This window comes from Myxocyprinus asiaticus, chromosome 4, assembly GCF_019703515.2.
Source record: "Myxocyprinus asiaticus isolate MX2 ecotype Aquarium Trade chromosome 4, UBuf_Myxa_2, whole genome shotgun sequence".
NCBI classification, from domain to species: domain Eukaryota; kingdom Metazoa; phylum Chordata; class Actinopteri; order Cypriniformes; family Catostomidae; genus Myxocyprinus; species Myxocyprinus asiaticus.
This window is the reverse complement of record NC_059347.1, coordinates 19,098,239-19,120,078: the sequence shown is the minus strand read 5'-3', so window position 1 is coordinate 19,120,078 and position 21,840 is coordinate 19,098,239. Positions and strand designations below refer to the sequence as shown.

Below are 21,840 nucleotides of genomic sequence, written 5' to 3'. Positions count from 1 at the left end.
TCGACGATAAACGCAAGTCCGACCATCACCCCTGGTGAGACAAAACCGCGACTCGTCAGTGAAGAGCACTTTTTGCCAGTCCTGTCTGGTCCATAGGCGACATTGTTGCCGGTGATGTCTGGTAAGGACCTGTCTTACAACAGGCCTACAAGCCCTCAGTCCAGCCTCTCTCAGCCTATTGCGGACAGTCTGAGCACTGATGGAGGGATTGTGTGTTCCTGGTGTAACTCGGGCAGTTGTTGTTGCCATCCTGTACCTGTCCCGCAGGTGTGATATTCGGATGTACTGATCCTGTGCAGGTGTTGTTACACGTGGTCTGCCACTGCGAGGACGATCAGCTGTCCTTCCTGTCTCCCTGTAGCGCTGTCTTAGGCGTCTCACAGTATGGACATTGCAATTTAGTGCCCTTGCCACATCTGCAGTCCTCATGCCTCCATGCAGCATGTCTAAGGCACGTTTACGCAGATGAGCAGGGATCCTGGGCATCTTTCTATTGATGTTTTTCAGAGTCAGTAGAAAGGTCTCTTTAGTGTCCTAAGTTTTTATAACTGTGACCTTAATTGCCTACCATCTGTAAGCTGTTAGTGTCTTAAGGACCGTTCCACAGGTGCATGTTCATTAATTGTTTATGGTTCATTGAACAAGCATGGAAAACATTGTTTAACCCTTTACAGTAAAGATCTGTAAAGTTATTTGGATTTTTACAAATTTATCTTTAAAATACAGTGTCCTGAAAAAGGGACATTTCTTTTTTTGTTGAGTTTAGATGCTCGTTTTTGCCCAGAAAGATTATGTGCAGATGGAATGCAAAAAATATATATATATATATAATTATAATGCATAAAATAATTCTGACCTATTCGTGTTATGTATTACCTTTTTTTAACTCTGAAAATGATTATTCACTTTTTTTAGAAAAAAATAAATAAAAATAAAATAACTAAATAATTTAAAGGGTTTACCAGACTTTCAGAAATATGCTCTGTTTAATCTCAGGCACCTAAACTTTATTAATTATAACTTCAAATCAAATCAAATGAAATCACTTTTATTGTCACACAACCATATACACAAGTGCAATGGTGTGTGAAATTCTTGGGTGCAGTTCCGAGCAACATAGCAGTCGTGACAGTGATGAGACATATGCCATAACTTATTTACACAATAGCATGAAAATTAATAGGATGACTTACAGAATGTAAATAAAGAGGTAAAGTGAGCTAACAGTATGTTCAATGAGGGATTTTGATATTATCGTACCAGTTCCTGTAATTTTATCACAGGATGGAATGTTTTAGAGGGAGACACCAACTGATACTACAAAACATAACATAATTCCTTATACTTATGTCGGTGCTGTTATTTTCCCACCAAAACTGATGTCAAAAGATGTCATTAAAGGAATATTCTGGGTTTGATTCAAGTTAAGCTCAATCGAAATTATTTGTGGCATAATGTTTCTAACCACAAATATAATTTTGACTCGTTCCTACTTTTCTTAAAATAAAATAAAAAAAAAGAAAACATATTTAGGTTACAGTGAGGCACAATGGAAGTGAAGGGGGTACATTTTTGGAGGGTTTAAATGCAGAAATGTGAGGCTTATAATTTTATAAAAGTACTTACATTAAATATTCTACTAAAACTTGTGTATTATTTGAGCTGTAAAGTTGTTTAAATCAAAGATTTTATGGCCAATTTAGGGTTTTTGTGTTTACAGTGTTAAGTCGTCATGGCAACAAAGTTGTAAATTTGGCTATAACTTTACACAGAAAAGGTTAGTAAGTGATTTTATAACACTGAAATCATGTTAACATGTATATTGTTTACGTCTTGTGGCTATACTTTTGAAATGTATTTAAAAAAAATAATAATAATAATTGGCCACTTTCACTTCCATTATAAGTGCCTCACTGTAACACAGATTTTTGCTTCTTTTTTATTTATTTATTTATTTATTTTTTATTATGCCATAAATACTGTCGGTTGAGCTTAACTTGTATTGAAACCAGAATATTCCTTTAAGGAACTGTCTTTTATTAGGAATATTACAAAAGACTAATAGGATGAAAAGTAATATTTAGAAAAACCTATATATCGATCAAAATAAATTCCCAAGTACATGTTTTGTAAATTTGATTAGAGAAAGCAAAGAAATGAAGAAATACCTAGAATATTTATTATTAAATTCCCAGTTTTTCATTTTAGAAGTGACAACATCCGCTCAAATCAAAGCAGTAAAATGATGTAAATTCACTCCATTATCACATAATCGTGATATTGTTATAAAGCATTTAACTAATATAAATTCCATCTTTAAAATTTTACAGTGTAATATTTTATCTAATATTTATCTATCTAATTTTTTAAAGGGAAAATGAGGTTGATATTAAGAGCAGACAGGAACAAGCACAAACAGACAACTGTTTGCACTGCTGCCCTGAACTGCTCCTGCTGTTGTTAAACATACACAAAAACAGAACACGTAATTAGTGTCATTCACTCTGTGAGGCGCCATGCAGCTCTCCAGTGTCACCTAGCGTAAAAACATTGTTACCCCACAGTTGGGTTCAGGGGGTTCAAAGTTAGGCTTTGCTGTCTGATTACTCTACAGTGTAATGAAATACACTGCCTGCAATACGCACTGAATCAACGGAGCAGAGTTGTGAGGACTTGGAATTAGCCGCTGAGTTAAAAGGCCTCTATAAAGACATTAGGGTCAGCATTGTAGTAAAATGAATGACTATTTATGTAAAAAAAAAAAAAAAAAAGATGAAGATTGGGTAGCTTTTCCTTCTTTTTTCCTTCTTTTTGCATTCCACAAAAGAAAGAAAGTCATACAGGTTTGAAACAACAACAGGTTTGGGTTGGTAAATGATGACAGAGTTTTCATTTTTGGGTAAACTATTCCTTTAATGCACTCTGGCCTGAAAGAAAAGACGTTTTTAGCTTTTTCTTTGGCAAGAAGTCAAAAGTTGCCCTTAATACCAGAGAACAGTTACCGGCAGTGTGTTTAAATTTTGATCCAACTTGACCCTCCCTAAAGGCTTGTATGATTGGTTAACTTCATGCTCACACAGAGTGCCAATCTCCTTTTTTTTATGTATAATTTTGAAACTGTGCACTCAACAGTCACTGCAACTTAGGCCAGTTCTGATCCCAGTGTGGTGTGCTCACAGAGAGTAGGTCAGTTCCCCTGTTCACCCGGATTTCACTTCCTTTCAGGCTGATCTGGAGTGGCACTTTAACCCGGCCACTTGGAGGCTAATTGTGAGTTTTCAGGTGGTCTAAGTTACCTTTTGATCTGGTATTTCAGTTGGGTTTTAGTGCCTGGCCCTTAAGGTAATTTGTTTATAAACAAATCCAAAGAATTGCTGTAATGGAGAGACTGGAAGAAGATTATTATCTGTCTATTTGTTCTGTAAAACCGTAGACATTCTCTCAGTCAGGGATTAAATGAACGTACTGTAGGGAGCTCCAAGATTTTATTTGTATTTTTTCTGATGGGCCAGTTGACTTGTAGGTCGGTGATCAAAATTAAATTTATATACAAAGTAAATAAAAAATTTTTAAAGGTTCCCACCCAACAAAAGTTCCAACATTGTCAGGCTGGCCCATTTAGGGCTGTCTCTCTGCTAATGCCCATGTCTCCTCACCTGCGAGAAGCCAAAAATGGTAGGAGGATGGATGTTATATTAATAGCCCCATACAGCTTAAGTGAATGAAGTACAGTTCAAGTGAATCAGGTCAGTAAATGCACAAAATAAATGCAATCAAATGCACCCCTGCTACAAATTTTATTGAAAATATAAGTAAAATCATCTGGTATTAGAACTCAGTGTCTCCATGATTACACGATTGTTACCTTTCAGCCTCCTAAACATTTGTTACATCATGGATATCAAAATGCAGGGAAAATCAATATATACAGTATATATAAACTAAAGCAGATAATAAAGTAGGCAATGGTTTGCATTATAAATCCTGAAAAGCATGCACCTCCAAAAATTATTTGAATCCAGGTGCACAAATAACAAAATATGTATCAATAAAACGTTGCTCCAATTAAATGAGCTCACCAAGAGATAAATGAACATAAAATGTTTTTATTAATGGTTTGCATTAAAGACAGATCATCCGCTTTGGGTTGTGATGGCTGTTTTAAATCCATCATTGTCTTCAGTTATCAGACAAATATTCCACAGATTTAATAAAAGGATATATAATGGGTTGAAAAGAAAATAAATATCACTTGTGTATGTTCACTCAGAGCTGTCAGTCGAAGGTGTTTGACCTGTCCCATGGTGTGTCTCAATACGCTTGGTTTCCTTGTGAGGAGTCACAACAGCACAGCTGGACTTCACAATATTGGCTAAAGGTAAGAGATGGTTTCAGTTTCAAACACTGATGTCATGTCACATCAAGTGGACAAATCAGTATTATTATGATTTTGACAACTAGGCCAAGTTCTTGAATCAACATCCTTGTTCCTGGAACAACATTCCTAATAACTTGATTACATTTTAGGGTTAGGCTGTGGGCTGGGGTTGGGTCTTCAAAAATATTTTCATTAACCTATCGTTTACTTCTGAATTTAGCGGTAGTTAAGGGTTAGAGTTTGGGGATAGGGATACGACTATGCTGAAATGATGTTGATCCAGGAACATATCCTACTTATTAAAAATCACAGTTTAACACACAACTTACTGTGATTTATCTAAGTAGACCATGTTTCTTGACATGAACATAATGGAAATTGTCATGTTGTCTAAAAGTTAATGTACCCTAAATCGAACCCATTCTGCTGAATTGCGCCATCCCAAGCACATTTTTCAAGATTACATTTTTACTCTACTGATGGCTAGGTTTGAGGTTTGGGTTAGGGTGAAGGTTAATAAAATATCCATTCCTGTTCACTCTATTACATAATTTACAACTAAAAATACAACTCACTTTTGGCGGCAGTCATTTCACACAAAAACTGGAGCTCACGCGTGCCCATATGTTCAACAACACTTCCAGCTTCTGCCACTGGGGGAAGTGGTTCAAATTTCTCTAAGCGCAGACCAATTTCAGCAGGAAAACTTTGGACCAATTGTCACCGAATTCACAGTGTGATCAGTCTGTCCTGGATTAATGTCCTTGTTGGTTCTGGAACAACATTCTTATGAACTGATTAGAATTTAGGCTTAGTGTTTGAGCTGGGATTGGGACTTGAACAAAGTTATTATCAACCTGTCGTTTCCCTCTGAATTTAATGATAGTTAATGATTAGAGCTAGGGTTTGGGGTCAGGAATGAGTTACTATACTCTATATATAACTATATTGGATCAACAGAAGTTGTTATTTCAGGAGCACATCCTTATTGGCAAAATCTCTGTAACCAGTTACAGGTATGTGTTAAAAATGGATGTCAGTCACTATCTTTTATCTCTCATAAGGCTCATTATGCTCATCCTATGGTGGCTGCTGCGGTCATTATCCATCTGGCTGCTGACGGAACTGTTGACATCGACCAGAGACAGCACAACATTACAGTTCAACTGGTGGACACTAAAGAGCAAACACATCCTCTTGGTTAGTCTCACATCGTCTCAATAATATGATATCACTCATTTTACTTCTCTTTGTTTATTATTAGAATAAACCATTACTGTCCAAAAACACACATTCAGCACAGGGTCTGTTCAACTAGTAATCCAATTCTTCAATAATTTACCCCCAAAAAGATTTTTTTTTGTTCATCAATTACTCACCCTCTTCTAAACCTGTATGTTATTTTTTTTTTTTTTTTTTTATCATCTGTGGAACAACAAAAGGAGATGTTTAGCTGCTTTTTATTTATTACAAAAGTGAATGGTTATTTATACAATCAATCAAGCTCCAGAAAGGACCAAAAAAAATAAATCACCACAAAACTAGTCTATATGACTCATGTACTTAATTGCAAGTGTTCTGATACAGGTGCTCACGGTGCGAGTTCTGACACTTGGTAAGTCATGAGTCCCTGCTCACGTTACGGTCAGTTTATCTGATAATCGTACAGATGCAGTGGTACGACTTTACGACCTCCCAAATTCCAAAGCGATCCTATGAATTGGGCTATTTAACATTATAAAACATAAAGCTAGAGGTTATGATTTTATTTCCTTGTGGCAGTAATAGCTTGTGATTTAGAAATAAAAAAGCAGACGGGTATGGCCAGGGGCTGCGTTAACTGAAAACTCTCCATCATTTACAGATTTTTTTAAACATTGACGGATAATTATTCCAAATGTTGTCCGACATTTGACAGATTTGGATTTCAAGGGGAGGCTGTCTGTTTTCATACATCAATCATAAGGCCAGTGAGTTACTGCCAGTTACTGCATGATAATAAAGCGCCCAAAAAGTACAAGATTAAAAAGAAAGTGTGCAAAATCTTTGCACCGTTTCTGCCAATTATACTTGAATTTATTCTAAGTGCAAACATGATGATTAGAGCAAAATCAGTAGTTATTTTAGTGGAATACCTGTATAATTATGCTTCAGATGTGCTTGCTTCCAATCTGTGTCACTCCATGTTGATATCAGGCATACTGAGGAAGATCTGTGAAATCTTGTCCATGTGAATGCGCTTAAAAGTCGCACGTAGTCAAAGTTTTAAAATCTTGTTTTAGCGCAGTGGTTGATTTGACAGGTAGAACTTTCAGCCTAGAAGTCCATTACTAAGTGTAAATACCATTATAATGGATGCTGCATGCTCCTGAATTTAGCCCTAGAACTGAAATAAATACAAGTATGATGGATAAAAATAGACCATGATGGAAATTTCACACAAAAAAACTCAGTCCATTAGAGTGATAGAGATGTTTTTCTAGCGCAACCTCTAGGTATTGAAAAGGAGTTGTTTGAAGAGCAGAGAACAGTATGACCTTTCTGTTGAATGATTCTCAGTGATGAAGTCATGATATGGAAAAGCACAGTTGTAATACGGCCATTTTCTCCAAATTTGTAAAAGCCTCATGAACACTCAGTTTTACACTCAGCATTGTTATGCGTTCTCCTGATTGGTAAACTTCAAGCAGATCAGCAAATTGGCTTGTTTAACTGCACAAACACCTCATGAATTCAAGCTGACTGTGCCCAAATTTTTTAGACATGTTAAAAAATTATTGGGAGGTCGAAAGCTGCTTGTAAGGCGTCTGCTCCACTTGTAATTCTCTCACATGATGCAAGCCGCTACCACATGAATGAAAATGGCAATATACCTCAGGGCGGCCTAACTTTGAGGAAAGACCATAATTCAAGCTGAAAATCTTGTCCTCCGCCTGAGCTGATGCTAAGAGACTACTCAAATGCTGTACTTGAAATTCGCGCTACTATCACATGAGGTGATATACTGAATATTGTGCCATGCTTGGATGTTTCAGGGGACTGGAGGCTGAGTTGCCGGAACAATCCACTAGTTATTCCTGTGAGTCACGACCTGAGCACGGCCTTCTACAGGACAAAGGCCATCATAGTAAGCTTCGCCTCTCCTCTGGTGGCCATCTCAGGTGTAGGGCTGCGCTCCTTCCAATATTTTGACCCCATCACGATTAGCAGCTGCCAGAGCAATGAAATCTACAACCCTATGGGCCAAAGGTGAGGAAATAAATCTACCATTGCTTCCACTCATGTCAGTGCAGAGGCTTGAAAGTTGTGTCAACCATGCAGCATGCTGAACTAGTGTTTCAGTCTTCTTCAGTCTATACACTTTTCATGTTAAGAGCTCTGTTGTGAATAAGTTCTCAAGAATTCACACCAAATGCATTTTTGTGTTTGTATCCACTTTTTTAAATATGTTTTTTCTATGTAAACATGCTCTGAACAGACATCTTTTACTCTTGTGTCTCACTGTGAAAGGAGCACCACGTTTTTAACACAAAAATGCATTCAGTGTGAACGGCCCCTAAATGATCATGATGTAACTACTTTCTGTAATCTTTGCAAATTTCACAATCACTTAGTTGTGTTCACTACTCGTGTGATGCCCTCGAGTGTCAGAAGCTAATGCTCAACAATGCTGAGATGAAGTGCAGTAGTCCTGGATACTTCAATGGAGTGCGCTGCACTATCACCTGCAACCGAGGATATATACTGAAAATCCATCGAGATGATGACATCATCAAAACACAGGTACCACTATATTTAGTTAATCACTTTTTGAATGTACTGTGTAATATATTTGGGTAGTACTTTATATGTGTTCTCAATCTCTGTTTGTGCGTGTGTGCGCGTCTGTGTGTGTCTGTGTGTGTGTGTTTATGTCCTGCAATAAAATCTCTTACATTTTTTGCCAAGAATTTTGACCAGGTTTCATAGAGAAGTACACAACACAATCATTCACATGCACACACAAGGGCTTGTATTAGATTAAACAATAATCATTGACTCATGCCCTGACCACATACAGAGAAAGTAGCAGTAAAGATTTATGGCTCACGTAGGATTTGTTAAGCAAACTGTGAGAGGGTAAGTGAATGGCCACAATAGCTTGCGCTCTGAGCAGTGAGCTCTCTGCTGTTGACTTGATGTTGATTTTATGCCTTTCTCCCTCACTGCAGCCACTGGAATGGTCCATGTGGCTCCAATAAAAGACAAGCTGTAGATTTTTCATAAACATTACTCTCAACCTCCCCTCTGACTGGAAGTTGTTTTGTTGTTGTTATTGTAATAGGCTGGAAAAACAGTTGACTGAATAGCAACCTCAACGGTCATCTGTGAGTGATGGAAAGGAAGTTCCTGCTTCCAGAAATCACTGTCTGGCAAATATGAACACAATGATAATTTTTCACAGTGCATGGCTGCTTCCTTTGGTTCTTACATATTGTGGTTTTGTTTAGGGTTGAGAAGCCGTACTCATTTTACATAATTGATTATTCTGAGTACTTCTTTTTCATTAATCGGTTGTTTAATTATCTAATAAATGTAATTAGAAAAGTATTTCTAAATAGTACAATTTTGTAACTTAAAATTGATGTTAAAGTAAAAAAATCCTTTGTAAACATTGCTAGTGTTCTTTGGATTGACTCATTTATGAGTTTTTGGTTAATTTTTGGCGGGATATGACCGAAAGTGTGATTTTCGAATCAGTAAGTGATGGACTCAACAATCAGTGCAGTCAATTCAATGGATTCAGTTTGATTTCAACCAACAACTCATGCTCAGTTTTGCATATAATTTCATCCGATTCATTGCAAATCAAATTCACAAATTACAAATTCATTTAACGCCAAAAAAAAAATTCATTCATTCAGATTCATTCAGTGCAAAACAATTATTCATTTGATGCAAAAGTACGATTCATTTAATCCAAAATATTAATTTGATGGCTAATTTTGTCTACAAATTTTTGTTTGAAAATTATTTATGTACATCCACAAGTCACAACTCTCAAACTGAATGATGGACTCAGCAATCAGTGGTCAATTCGATTGATTCAGTTTGATTTCAACAAACAACTCTCATTCAATTAGGTCAAATTTGCATATATGTTCAACCGATTCATTACGTAAGAACAATTCACTTTATGCAAACACAATGATTTGTTAGATGAAAAATAATGAGTTGATTCAATTCATTTGCTGTAAAAGATTGATTTAATCAGCCAATGCTAGCTTTGTCTTTGATTTGTTATCTGATGTCATTAAGAGTATCTGAAGAATCATTGGTGTGCATCCACAATCACAACTCTTAACCCATAGGCCACGTCCACATTTTAAATTTTCTTTTTAAAATGCCTTGATTTTTTTCCATTGTACCTTTCATTCACATTAGAACAGTGTTTATACTGCACTAAAAACAGATACTTTTGAAAACGCTCTCTATTACCATATAAAAGGATGATGTAGGAAACTGAAAACTGAGATTTCAAATGAAAATGGATGTGGCCTTAGAAGGCTGCACATGTAACGATGGAAGCATTCTAAAAATGGGCTGGTGTGTGTGTCTGTCTCTATTTGTTCATATACACGAGGGTCTACTTGTGTCTTTGTGTGTGAGTGTGTGCGCCTTGCACATCTGCTAATTGCGCTTGCATTTTCTGGTACACTGCTGTTTGAACGTGTGAAGAAAGTGTCGGGGTGTAGTTGGTCAGCATGCAATTTGTTCGAGTCTATTTGACATCAAAAGCACCATGCTCAGCCGCCGCCACGCTCCCAGAGGATTTTGTTTAAGGCATGGCCACGGATCAGTGGCACTGTAGATCTGCCAGCCTAGTACGTCTTCACTAAGCAACGAGCACCGATTACTGCAACCCGTTGACCCCAGTTCCACACACAAAATGTCAGCGGTGGCAAAGCATTAATTTACCCCACTCCACCTGGCCAAGTGTTAGCACAGTGCTAACTCCACAAACAAAGAACGTTTTGGGACATTTGCTGTTCTTGCCTTTCAAATAACAACTCTGTTCTGTTTCCCAGCTCTTGTTCTCTTGGTGATATTCACGAAAAAAAGAACAAGGGGGAAAAACAATGAGAAAGTGTGTGTTCTTTGTAAGCACATGAGTTCTACTGTATGTTGGGTGGGTTTTTGCCAGCAGCCGCTGTCGATTGAGAAACTTGGCTTATGAGTTATATGCATTTGGAAAGAAAGGCAGCAGACAGCAGTTTTTCTCTGCTTTTGGGAGGCCTCGGCTTATTTAACAGCGGTGCACATTGGGGTCCAGGACGGGGGGCTTCAGAGGCCATTGGGGGGATGTCTAGTCTGGTTATGTAAGGTAAAAGAGGAGCGTTTTCATAAAGACCACCACATCTGCTACAGGAACTGTAATACCTCTGTATTTGCAGCATTGCATTGTAAAAAGAAATAAAACTGTAAAGTATTCACAAAACATTTGTTTAGAATGCACCCACGGTCGTCCACTGTGCTGTATTTAAACCTTGCACTCTCTTATTTATATGACTTGAGATTTGGTGTAGCAGTGTTTAAAGCAGGCCCATCTATTGCTTTGAAGATTAAATGCTTTAATGTTCTTCAGCATTGATGGTATAGTTTGGTTATAACCTTATTGGAAGCCTCTTTATAAATAGATATGTATAGATATAAAATATGTAATCAGATATAATATAAATATAGATGTAAATATAGATGTAAATATAAACATTGCACAAAAAATAAATATTGCAACAAAGTATTAACTTCATTCATGAATTTCTGTGCTAATCATTTGAAAAAAAAAAAAAAAAAAAGCATTTGGTACATTTTTGCATTAAATTGAATGCAACATTTCATTTTGCTCATTTTTCATCAAATCATTTCACTTATGTTCCATGAATAAGTTCCAGTATTTGCATGTCTTAAACATTTTATACACATTTTTTGTTTGTCTGTTTTCATTAAAACACCAATGTTAGTTTTTGTACAATATATAGAATTTCCTTTTAGGAATTTTCCTTTTATCGTGAAAATACAATATCTCTGTGCATTTCTATAGCAATTGTAAATTCAATCTCTTTCAGTCAGATATTACAAACTCTGCATGTTTTATTTCTGTTCAATTTGAAAAAGACTATTTCTATAACTTTTTATAGTATGTCTTATTGCATTATTCTAAGGGCTGAAACCAAATCATTTGGTGCAACATTCAAAATAATTATCAAAATGTTTTTTTGCAAGTTAAAGTAATAAAAATAATGTATTGTATATTGTATTATATTCTATTATAACGTTTTGTAGTTATTGTAGTGTGGTTTCAACACACAGACACATTAAAACACTTAATGAAAGCTTAATTTAATCAGAATAATGATTGGAAATGGGTATTTAGAATGATTCCTTTAGAAAAAAAATATGTTTGGAATATAATATCTATAGAACACATGACATTTGCAGGATCTATGTATTAAAAAATTGTAAGTTATGAAAACGTCTTTAAAAAATTAAGTTATGAATTGAATTACAAGAAATTTGAATTTATGTACATTCAAGTCTTGTTTGGAATGCTTAAAGTAAATCAAGATTAAATAAATAATCTCTTTTTTATTATTATTTTATTGAAAAACATTTTTATCGACCACTAATCAGAATATTTGATGGTGCTTGTCTACCGTGGTTACAGCCCTGTTTGCGTGCTATAGTGAGATGAGGACGGCAGTGTGAGGAAGCCCTTGGCCCTTCACAGAGGGAAAGTGCTGATCCCAGCACAGTCATTAGAACTTATTAGCCATCTTGAGGGAGCTCATAATATGTGTTCCTAAAGACTCTAGTCAGTGACAAATTAGACATTTCATCATTAACCTGTTTCCGTAGCATCAGTGAGCGGCTACCAATACAGTCCTTTTTAAAAAAAGTCCTTTTTTTTTTTTTTTTTAAACAGCATTAGGAGATAGATCTCTGTTTACACAATTGCAAGCATCAAGGTTTATGATCTCACAACCATCACACACAGAGGACAGTTTTGGGAGCCGATAACTACAGCAAAAACAACCACTGAAGTGTCTTGTCTTTGTGGCCACAACCTCCTGACTGTCGGCCTCTTGTTTTTGCCAAGGTGTTATTGAAAGCAGTCAGTGTTAGGCAAACAACATTTCAACAGCACAGAGGGAAATGGAGACTTCGAGGTTTGCTTTACCCCCTGTTTTTTATGCGTGGTTGTGTGTGTGTGTTGACTGAGTTTGCTTTCGTGTGTTACTATGCATTTGTGTATGTGTGTATGCAGAGAGAGGAAGACAGGATGGAGGTGGGGTGCAGAAGAAAGTCCAACAGAGGCATCTGTGTTGAATTAGGCACAGTAGTCAGTGGTAGTTAAATACTTTGTGGTGGAGGAATCAGCAGCTGTAAAGTTTTAAAAGAAGGAAACTCCGCACGCAGACACCCCTCTATCCCCCCTCCACAACTTGCCACCCCCCGATGGGACGGCAGTCCTCTTTTCCGACGAGCCGTTCCCCATCTGCTCACTAGAAGGAACAGCCTATGAAGATATTACACTGCATAAAATAACTTTCTTACTCAGTATTTTTGTCTTGTTTTCCAGTATAAATCTAAACATCCATAAGAAACAGAATTAAGTATTGTTTTGAGAGAAAACAACAAAACATCAAAGTTTAGTGAGGTGTATGCTTAAAACAAGATAAAAAATCTGCCAATGGAGTAAGATAATTCAAGGGAACAAGTTTATTTTTCTCACCCCATTGGAAAATACTTTTTTTTTTTCTATCTTGTTCTAAACACTTGTAAACAAGATTATACCAAGTAAGAAAATGATTTTTGCTATGTACATCCAACTCAAGTTGAAACCGCGTGTTTGTGTGTAACTTTATATGTGTGCTTGTGACCACGATTACATACCATACAGGTGGGTCCCTGGGCATTTAAACAGCCTCCTGCATGTGTGTGTGTTTCTCCTGTTCAACCTCCCATGAATGTAGTCATTTCTTTTACTGCTTCTGTAATACAGCAAGTGTCGGCTAATAAACTTTGTGTCAGAAGTGTCATTCAGCTTTCAAATGGCTTTGAGAGCCAGAGAGGTCTGGGGAGGGAAAGTTAGATGACACTTTTATGTACTTCTGTAGCCTCAGAAGGTTTATTAAGAAGGCAGGTATGCACGCTAACATGCTTTTTGGCATTGTTATGATAAATAGACAGTGATCTCTTTAACCCTGGGGGAGATGTTGAGCAGGCTGATGGCCATTCACTTTGGATTTTATTGTGCCAGTGATATGAGGTCAAAGACTGGTCTTTAACTATACTGTTGCTCTTACATGATGAAGTGGAATGTAGTCTTTAGGCCAGTTTTGCTTTTGTTTTGTTTTGTTTTGTGATATGCAGCTCAAACATTCAAGACTCACACTTTCATGGTTTGCTGTTTTCAATAAGAGCTTCAGCGCAGGAAGAGGGAAAGAAAGGGGGCAAATTAAGTGTTTTGTAACTGTGTCTGGATTGCATTTCAAAAGCTTCCCGCTGCATTGCTCAGTTTTAGGTGCTGGTACATTTCCTGAGAGGGTACAGAACATTAGATAAGCATTGGATTCCACAGACTCACTGCATTCTAGACCAGTTCAATCTACAATAAAAACAGAAAAAAGAAGTGAGAATAAAATGGCCCTGGTCACATGAAAGCAACAACAAAATTGCTGTTCATTCATCTTGGTGTTTTGTTTTGTGGACAATAAAATCTGTGCCTTGCCAGCAAATACTGTTTTGGCTTCACAGAAATGGGTTCAATAAACATCACTGACATCTTTTTCGTAACCAGCCTTTCATCACTTGTCATAAACAAATGGAGAGATCTGTGGAGACATGCATGTTTTACTGTGTGCTTCATTGAAACCGTCTGGACTCTAAGCCCACCTATGGCATGTGTCCAAACCGCCGGATATGGTTTATATTAAACTTTACTTTTTGATCCTGGTGACAAATTCATGACTGTTATTCCTGCTTTGTACATACTACAGATTTGATTAGTTGGTTATTTGCAGGCACAGTAAAGATTTTAATGAGGGTTTCTGAACAAGAACATGATGTTACTGTAATAAAAGCAATGATTAATGTATTGGTTTTATAATAGGTCATTTAATGTTCCCAGTATGTTGCAAGAAAAAAGATAACTAAATCCTCAGAGGGTTGAAAGAGCCCAAATAAGCCTAAGGCAGACTTCTCTTCACTGATGGTTGAATGCTTAAATGTACTGGGAAAAGTACCAGTGAGAAGAGATGTTTTAATGATGTGTGTGAGTGCAGGTAGGATTGAAAGAGAGATGTGTGCGAGTATCAGATAAATGAAACATTTTGTTCTGATAGTAGGATGTTTTAGCAGTGGAAATGTTGGCAGAGAAGGAAGAGAGCAGTGACTGATGCCTACTCAGGTTAACTGGTTCTTTCGATTTGCGCCATTTCCTCTCCGCTGCCCTGAGTTCAGAGCGATGTTCAAAGAGAACATCAGATAGCCAGGGGCTGGGGGGTGTGGCATGGGCTGGCTTGGATGAGAGGGGACAGATGTCATCTAGACAAGATGTTAAAATGGAGTATAAAGTGTTTAACATTATCAGCATCAAGTGAGGAGAACTGGATGGAAGGAGGAAGCGAGGATGAAATCATAGGGGAAAGACGGGTGGGTGAGAGAGAGCGAAGATTACGCCGAAAAGAGATCTGAGGAGGATGAGAAATGTTGAGAAATGAGGTAATTGTAGGATAAATATAAGGAAGAAGTGATCAGAAGTGTGCAGTGGGGTAACAAGAACATGTAGATGCGTTTGCATGAATTGTAATGACATTACAGTATACCTATTGAAGGGACAGTCCCCATTAAGCAACCAAAGGTTTGATACCTAGTTCACAGCAAAGGTACCCTTCACCACTTCAAAGAACAAATAATGCTACATAGATCATACTGTCATGTTATGTCATTATGTGTTCCCCCCAAGGAATCTTAATTTGAAATTTACAAGGACCCTTAGTTTGAAAGTTCCTTTGTTTTCTTCCATTGTCTATGTCTTCAGTTCCTTGCCTTAATTGTATCACAGGTGTTTCTTGTCATCTTGTTAGCCCTTGTGTATATATGCCCTCTTATTCCTGGTTCCTTTTTCGGTCCTTGTTGGTATGTTTGTATGTAGCACTTTGTTAACCAGCATACTGCTGTTATGTTTGTGTTATCTTCTTCTTCATAAGATTCCTTCAGAGTTGTATTCTCTTCTGTTTGTTTATAATTAAAAGTTCTGTGTTTGGATCTGACCCTCTCGCCTCTTCCCTACACAACCCTGACACATACAGTAATATGATCTTTTATAGCTAAATATTTTGTAAAAGAAAAAAAAAACATTTTATCCTAGTTCATTGTACATATATGTATGTGTTCGTGTGCAGAGTTGAGACATTTCATATTTTACAACCAAACATGGAAATTGATTAAATTTCTGTCATCCTGTCACCCAAAAATCCTACTACCAAAAGTCCTGAAACTCTTCAGGATTGAATAAAAAATATATAGTGTAAATTATCAATAAAATTATCATTACAGTTAATTTATTGGAAAAAAAAGTTGTTTTATAAAAAATAAACATCTAGATTTTGTATGGGTCTTGTATGCATTTAAGGGAGGTAAGGTTGCATATGCATTTTTGGGTTAAGTAAATTTCTCTTCCTGTTATTTAAATTGAAATGCCAATTCAACATACTGTGAGGGATTGCCAACTAAATTTGAATTCCAACTCTTCAATGGAAAGAGGGCCAATTCTGAATTTTGCCCAACCCTGCAACACATAGCTGGATGGGCTGTGATGTTTGTTTACTTCTGTGGTTCCGTAGGGTGAGAGAGGAAAGTGGCATTTCCACTCCAGAGAGACAATGACAAGAGAGAGAAATGAGAGAGTATGATTGAGAAACTGAGAATGCTTGTGTTTTAAATTGTGCAGATGTCTTTACAGGCGTCGCACAGGTCTGAAATGGCTTAGTGAGACAGCACAAATGACTGACTCTGACAGCTTTATATGCTGTACCTGAGCCATCTATTATCAGCCACTCAGACGGCCTGCTTTCCACTGCTTCTTTTCTCTGAGATACATTAATTTATCCTTTTTTTCTTTTCCTTTTTAACTGTAATCAGATGTGCATTTTATATGGTCTGCTCTGATGGACTGTTGGGAAATTAAAGCGGTTGCTGTACTTTTACCAAGTGAATTAACAGAGAGAAAACAAAATGTTCTTTTCCAATATTTGAAGCTTTTGCCTTCATGTTTTTCCTCTCAACAGTCTGAATCTACGGTGACCCTCACCTGTGCAGATGGAAAATGGAACAAGCAGGTGACCTGTGAACCTGTGGACTGTGGGCGGCCCGACAAGTACCACGTGCACCCGGCTGTCTTTGAGTTCTCTGAGGGCACCACCTACGGCAAGAAATGCACTTTCCAGTGCCGTGAGCCGGCTCAGCTCATGGGTGGGTAGAGCGTGACTGCTCTTAAAATAAAAGTCCCTTGGGATTGAGAGGTCACCTCTATAAATGAAAAATGTGTTTTTGAAACCAACGCACAAAAAATAAAAATTAAAATATAAAAAAATTCAACGCACATTGAGAAAGCAGTGCTGAACATCAAATGAAAGTACTGTAGATTTTATTTTTTATCTATTCTTAAAAGAATTTCCAGGTTAAATGCAAATTTGTGGCATGCTTTCAATTACCAAGTCATCATGTGAGGTATGCACATGTGAAATTCAGTAAATAAAAGTGCTTGGCTAAAATAAAGCACAAAATAAAAATTGCTGTGAGAAGTTATATTATACTTAAGTTATATCATATTAATTCAATATTTGGGAGACAACTTTTTTGTTACTTTTGTTAATGGATCAACATCCAGTGCTGGGGAGGAGGAGGGTTTCAGAGAGAAAACTCTCACACCATGCAAACTATCTGCAAACAACTGAGGCAATTTAAATGCTTGACAGAAGGGAGTACACTAGTTGATTGGCTAAAAGATTACATGTTCAAAGGACCTATAGACTTGTGCCATGTAAAGTTTCATGACTGAACTTAAAGTTAATTGTAAACAGCAATTGGCTAGAGGTGACATGTAAATCAGCAGACTGCTTGTGATGGAATTACTTGAGACAGATGAAAACAGGGCCTAACTTTGTCCCATACCCCTCCGCAGGCAGTAATAATGTATTAACATGTATGGAGGATGGGATGTGGTCCTTCCCTGAGGCTCTGTGTGAGCTTCGTTGTCCAATCCCTCCTCCTGTACCCAATGCAGTCCTGCAGACCAAACGCTGCAATGCTACAGGTCTCAAAGTTGGTTCCTTCTGCAAGTACAAGTGCAAGCCTGGCTACCATGTGCCCCACACAGACAAGCCCAAGAGGTGAGAGAAACCAACTTGGATGCTCATTACATTTCAAAGTACCTGATTATTACTTCTGTTAATTAACTTGTTTGATACCATAAGCAATTGTGTCATCATATACCCTGTTGGTCATTTTCTATAGGCATAAAGTCTGTTCCACATTTCTGTCTGCAGACTTAGGAAGAGATCATTTGGCCAACAGTTAGTTGTGTTTTTACATGCTGTTTAGAAAAGGTTAAATCTGAAATCGATCATACAACAATAATATACCAGCGTGGAAAAAACTACTTTAAATAACAGTGAACAAGTTTCTGCGAGCTATTTTAGAGAAAACGCACAAAAAAATGTGTGTATATTTTGTGTCAGAAAATATGAAAGATGATGCTGCTCACTTTATCCATCTTTCCCCTTGATTGACGAACATGTCATAGGGCAATTCCTGTGATGTACCATAGGCGTGCATTAAAGAGGCAGTGTACTGAGGATGGAACCTGGCAACCCGGTGAGTGTGTGGCAGTCACATGTGAGCCACCTCCTCCCATTTTCCACGGTACCTACAAGTGCACAAACGGCTTTCAGTTCAACAGCGACTGCTGGATCAACTGCAACAGGGCGAGCCACACGGTGAGACCGCACAGCCGCTGCAAGCAGGTCTGTCACCTTCTCTTTCTCCTCTTTTCCTGTTCTCTTTTTCTTCTCATCCATCAAGATCTCAGTCCATCACCTCCCATTACTCTGTCTGGCTACGCATTCCACCCATCATGTGCCCCCTATCACTCACTCAGGCTATCATCTGACTATTTATCAGCAGCATGACTGGTAGACTGACAGAAAGAAGTCTCATGTGTGCTTTCATTCATGTGTGTTTTGTTTCACACCCTCCAAGTTAGTAAATAGCAGCATTGGAAAGTATCAACTCATTGGGCAAAGCCTGGTTACACTTGCATTACCCTTCCACGTGCCAATGGTGGCATGCATTTCGAAGGTTGCTGTCCCCTGCAATTATGGCAGTACTCTCCAGAGGCAAAAAAAAAAAAAAGCTCTTAAGATCTCACATCAGAAAATTGAAATTATTTGTCTTAGTTCATATTTTTGTGCAAGAGAGAGTTGTTTCCAAAGTGTACAACACCTGGGGTCTCCATTGTGAAGGAGAGCTGCAGAGTGGGCTTGACACAGTTCTTGAGGTAATGTAAATGTCATATGTATCCTTCCCTAGGTAGTTGTTCCCAGAATGCACCGTGATGAAAAATAAATACAAGATGGGAGAAATTTAGATTATAAATATTCTTATAATCCATTCAATACTGAAATGTATTGATAAATAACAGTTTTATATGATATAAACCAACTATTTTACCCAAAATGTGTGTGTGCTGTGCACATTTAAGCTCATTAGAGGATTGTGTCTTTACTCTCATGTCACCTGTATTGAAATCAGTTGCGAGTCGTGTCTCGTGTGCTGCACTTGTGGAGATGCAGGAAGGAGACAGCGAGGCAGCACACTAAGTTTTGGAACAGACCCTGTGTTTCCAAATGAGTGGCATAACTTGTCAATCGGCTCTCTTATTTTCTGAATGTGGTCAACAACTAAGCGGATTTGTGACAGTTGTTGTTGGCCTCCTTTGCATACCCTGCTGAAAAAAGCATAGCTAGTCATAAGTTTACATTGTGTGTTGAATGCTGGTCCTCTATGGAACGTACCCTGCCAAAACTGTGAGAACCCTGCCTCTCTTGAGCACCACCCACTCATTAACATAGAATTTACATGTTGGTTTTGAAAATGAAAGTTGATATTGAAAAATAAAAGATAAATTAAAAAATTACATTAAAACTGACTTTGAATTATTTATTTAACTGTTATTGTGCTAACATTGAGAAAATACTTTGGAAAATTTAATTTTAATACAGACTTTAATACAGACTTTCCTCAAGATTGCAGTGAAAATGAAATTTAAAATCAGCTATTGCATTTAATTTTTTATTTGACAGGGATGAAACAATTTCACTGTGAAAACAAAAGTGAAAATGTAATCATTTAATTTTATTATACACATATTATACAGACACTTTGTGGAAATTAAATGGTTAATGAGGTTTCGTTTTAATTTTTATCACTGCATTCATTTATTTAATAGTGGCAGCTTTTACATTCCATAGTCCACAACTCAGAATGCTGCTGTGCTGATGTTCCAACAAGGCTTAATGACTAGCTTAACCAGCAAGACTCTCTTGGTCAACCAGCATTACCAGAGAAAAACATTCTAGCTGACAAACTTTGCTTGGGAGCAAAGCTTCACGAGCAAAGTTTTACTGCTGAACAACCTGACTTTACTGGTCTATCAGCTAGACCAGCACTAACCAGAATAAACAAGCTAAGACCAGCACCAGAATTACATGCTGTTTAAGCTGGTCTTTTCAGTATGGACACTGAAGAGACCCCTGGGTTGTCTCCCAAACAACTTGAACAGAGTGAACCTGGTTAATGCCTGAGATTCATACAATTCTAGAAAAGGACAAACAGAACCATAAGGAAGGTCCTGCCTAGTCATGCCCATCTGTGGTCAGCATCGTAGACAACAACTTCTATTTTACCATTTATTTATTTATTTAATTTTGCAAAGTGGAATTGGTTTGTAAGCTCCCATCTTTCATGATAATTAATAGAAATGTTGGACTCTCCTCTAGGTTCCCACCACCAATGTGATCCGATGTAGAAAGGATGGGAACTGGACTGGCTCATTCCATCTCTGCCCCAACCTGAAAGGCCAGTGTTCCCTCCCACAGAACCTCAGCCCAACCATCCATCTCAGCTGCAAGAATGGCCACGGCATAGGTATCTGCAGACACTGTATTACAAATCAGACAGCAGAACTGAGGTGAACTTCACTTTGATATCAGATTTAAAATACATTTAAAACTTAAGATGTTTACTTTGTAGAAATTAGCTTGTCAGTTGTAATACTTTACCCAGAGATATGAGAGTTAAATCTGATGATTAACTTAGTAAAGCAGAGAGCCAAACAGCAAATGTGGGAAACCACACCTTTAATGACTGGTTAATAGATGCACACTCTCCTCTCATACATGAGGGATAGAGAAGAGCAAAATAAAACACTCTGTGTACATAACAATATAACATTACAAATAAAATAAAGAAATGAAAGGGGGTACATCATTACAGCAGAGCAGATCTGTTGCTATTACTCTTCACCTGCATGCATATTCTGAGCACACCTTCTGCATATTACACCCAACGTGAAATATGCAAATGAGAAGAACTAGTGTCTTAAAGGCACTGTATATACATACAGTATATCCTGTAAATGTAATTACATTTGTCAGCTGTTACACAGATTCAAAACACAATGGAAATTACATTCTAGACTGATTCTAAACCAGGCTGTGTTACCCAACAGGAGAGGAGTGTGAGGTGGCTTGCCGAGATACTAGCAGCAGTGTGGTCCTCTTTCCCAGCAACATGACCGTTGAAACTGTGATGAAAGACCACTCGTGGAACCCACCCAAAGTTAAGGTGTGTACCAAGACATTGTAACATTTGAGTGGGCTAATTTTACATTACTTTTATAGACATTTTTGTCTCTTATGTTTTAATCTCAGATTCTAAACTTAAAGCATATTTTTTGACTGATGTCATACTGGAGATGTTTGGAAAATATTTGAGATCTGGTTCAACCTAATACAAGTTGAATTTCAAACATGTTGATAATTCAGTACTATGCAATCTGGGTTAACACACAATTAAGATGTAACTTCTCTGAAGTCATATATAATATAACAGAGCAGTGTAAACACACTGGAGAAGTCGGCAGTAGTTACTTAAGAATTTTGATTAATACTCAGATTAATCATAAACATCAGAAAGGGAAATGATAAACGTTTGCTCCACTCTGTTATAACATCCAATGGATCATTATGTTTACCTGTCCAAAATAAACCAAGTGGTCTGGACCACACACATTCATACACTGGTGACATTTGCCTGATGCCCTTTTTTGTCTGTGCCATAGAAAGCAGGAGCATAGA

General features: G+C 37.4%; 1 protein-coding gene across 1 annotated transcript in view; it reads left to right on the top strand.

Moving 5' to 3' along the window:
• The window catches only part of LOC127439584 (pappalysin-1-like), a 118,189-nt gene that overhangs the window by 79,545 nt on the left and 16,804 nt on the right, over positions 1 to 21,840 (top strand). The window contains exons 14-22 of the mRNA XM_051695765.1: positions 4,271 to 4,378; positions 5,443 to 5,578; positions 7,414 to 7,627; positions 7,993 to 8,161; positions 16,711 to 16,894; positions 17,607 to 17,814; positions 18,252 to 18,420; positions 20,482 to 20,629; positions 21,213 to 21,328. Coding sequence (XP_051551725.1) covers positions 4,271 to 4,378; positions 5,443 to 5,578; positions 7,414 to 7,627; positions 7,993 to 8,161; positions 16,711 to 16,894; positions 17,607 to 17,814; positions 18,252 to 18,420; positions 20,482 to 20,629; positions 21,213 to 21,328 — 1,452 coding nt within the window. The remainder of the gene's footprint in view (positions 1 to 4,270; positions 4,379 to 5,442; positions 5,579 to 7,413; positions 7,628 to 7,992; positions 8,162 to 16,710; positions 16,895 to 17,606; positions 17,815 to 18,251; positions 18,421 to 20,481; positions 20,630 to 21,212; positions 21,329 to 21,840) is intronic.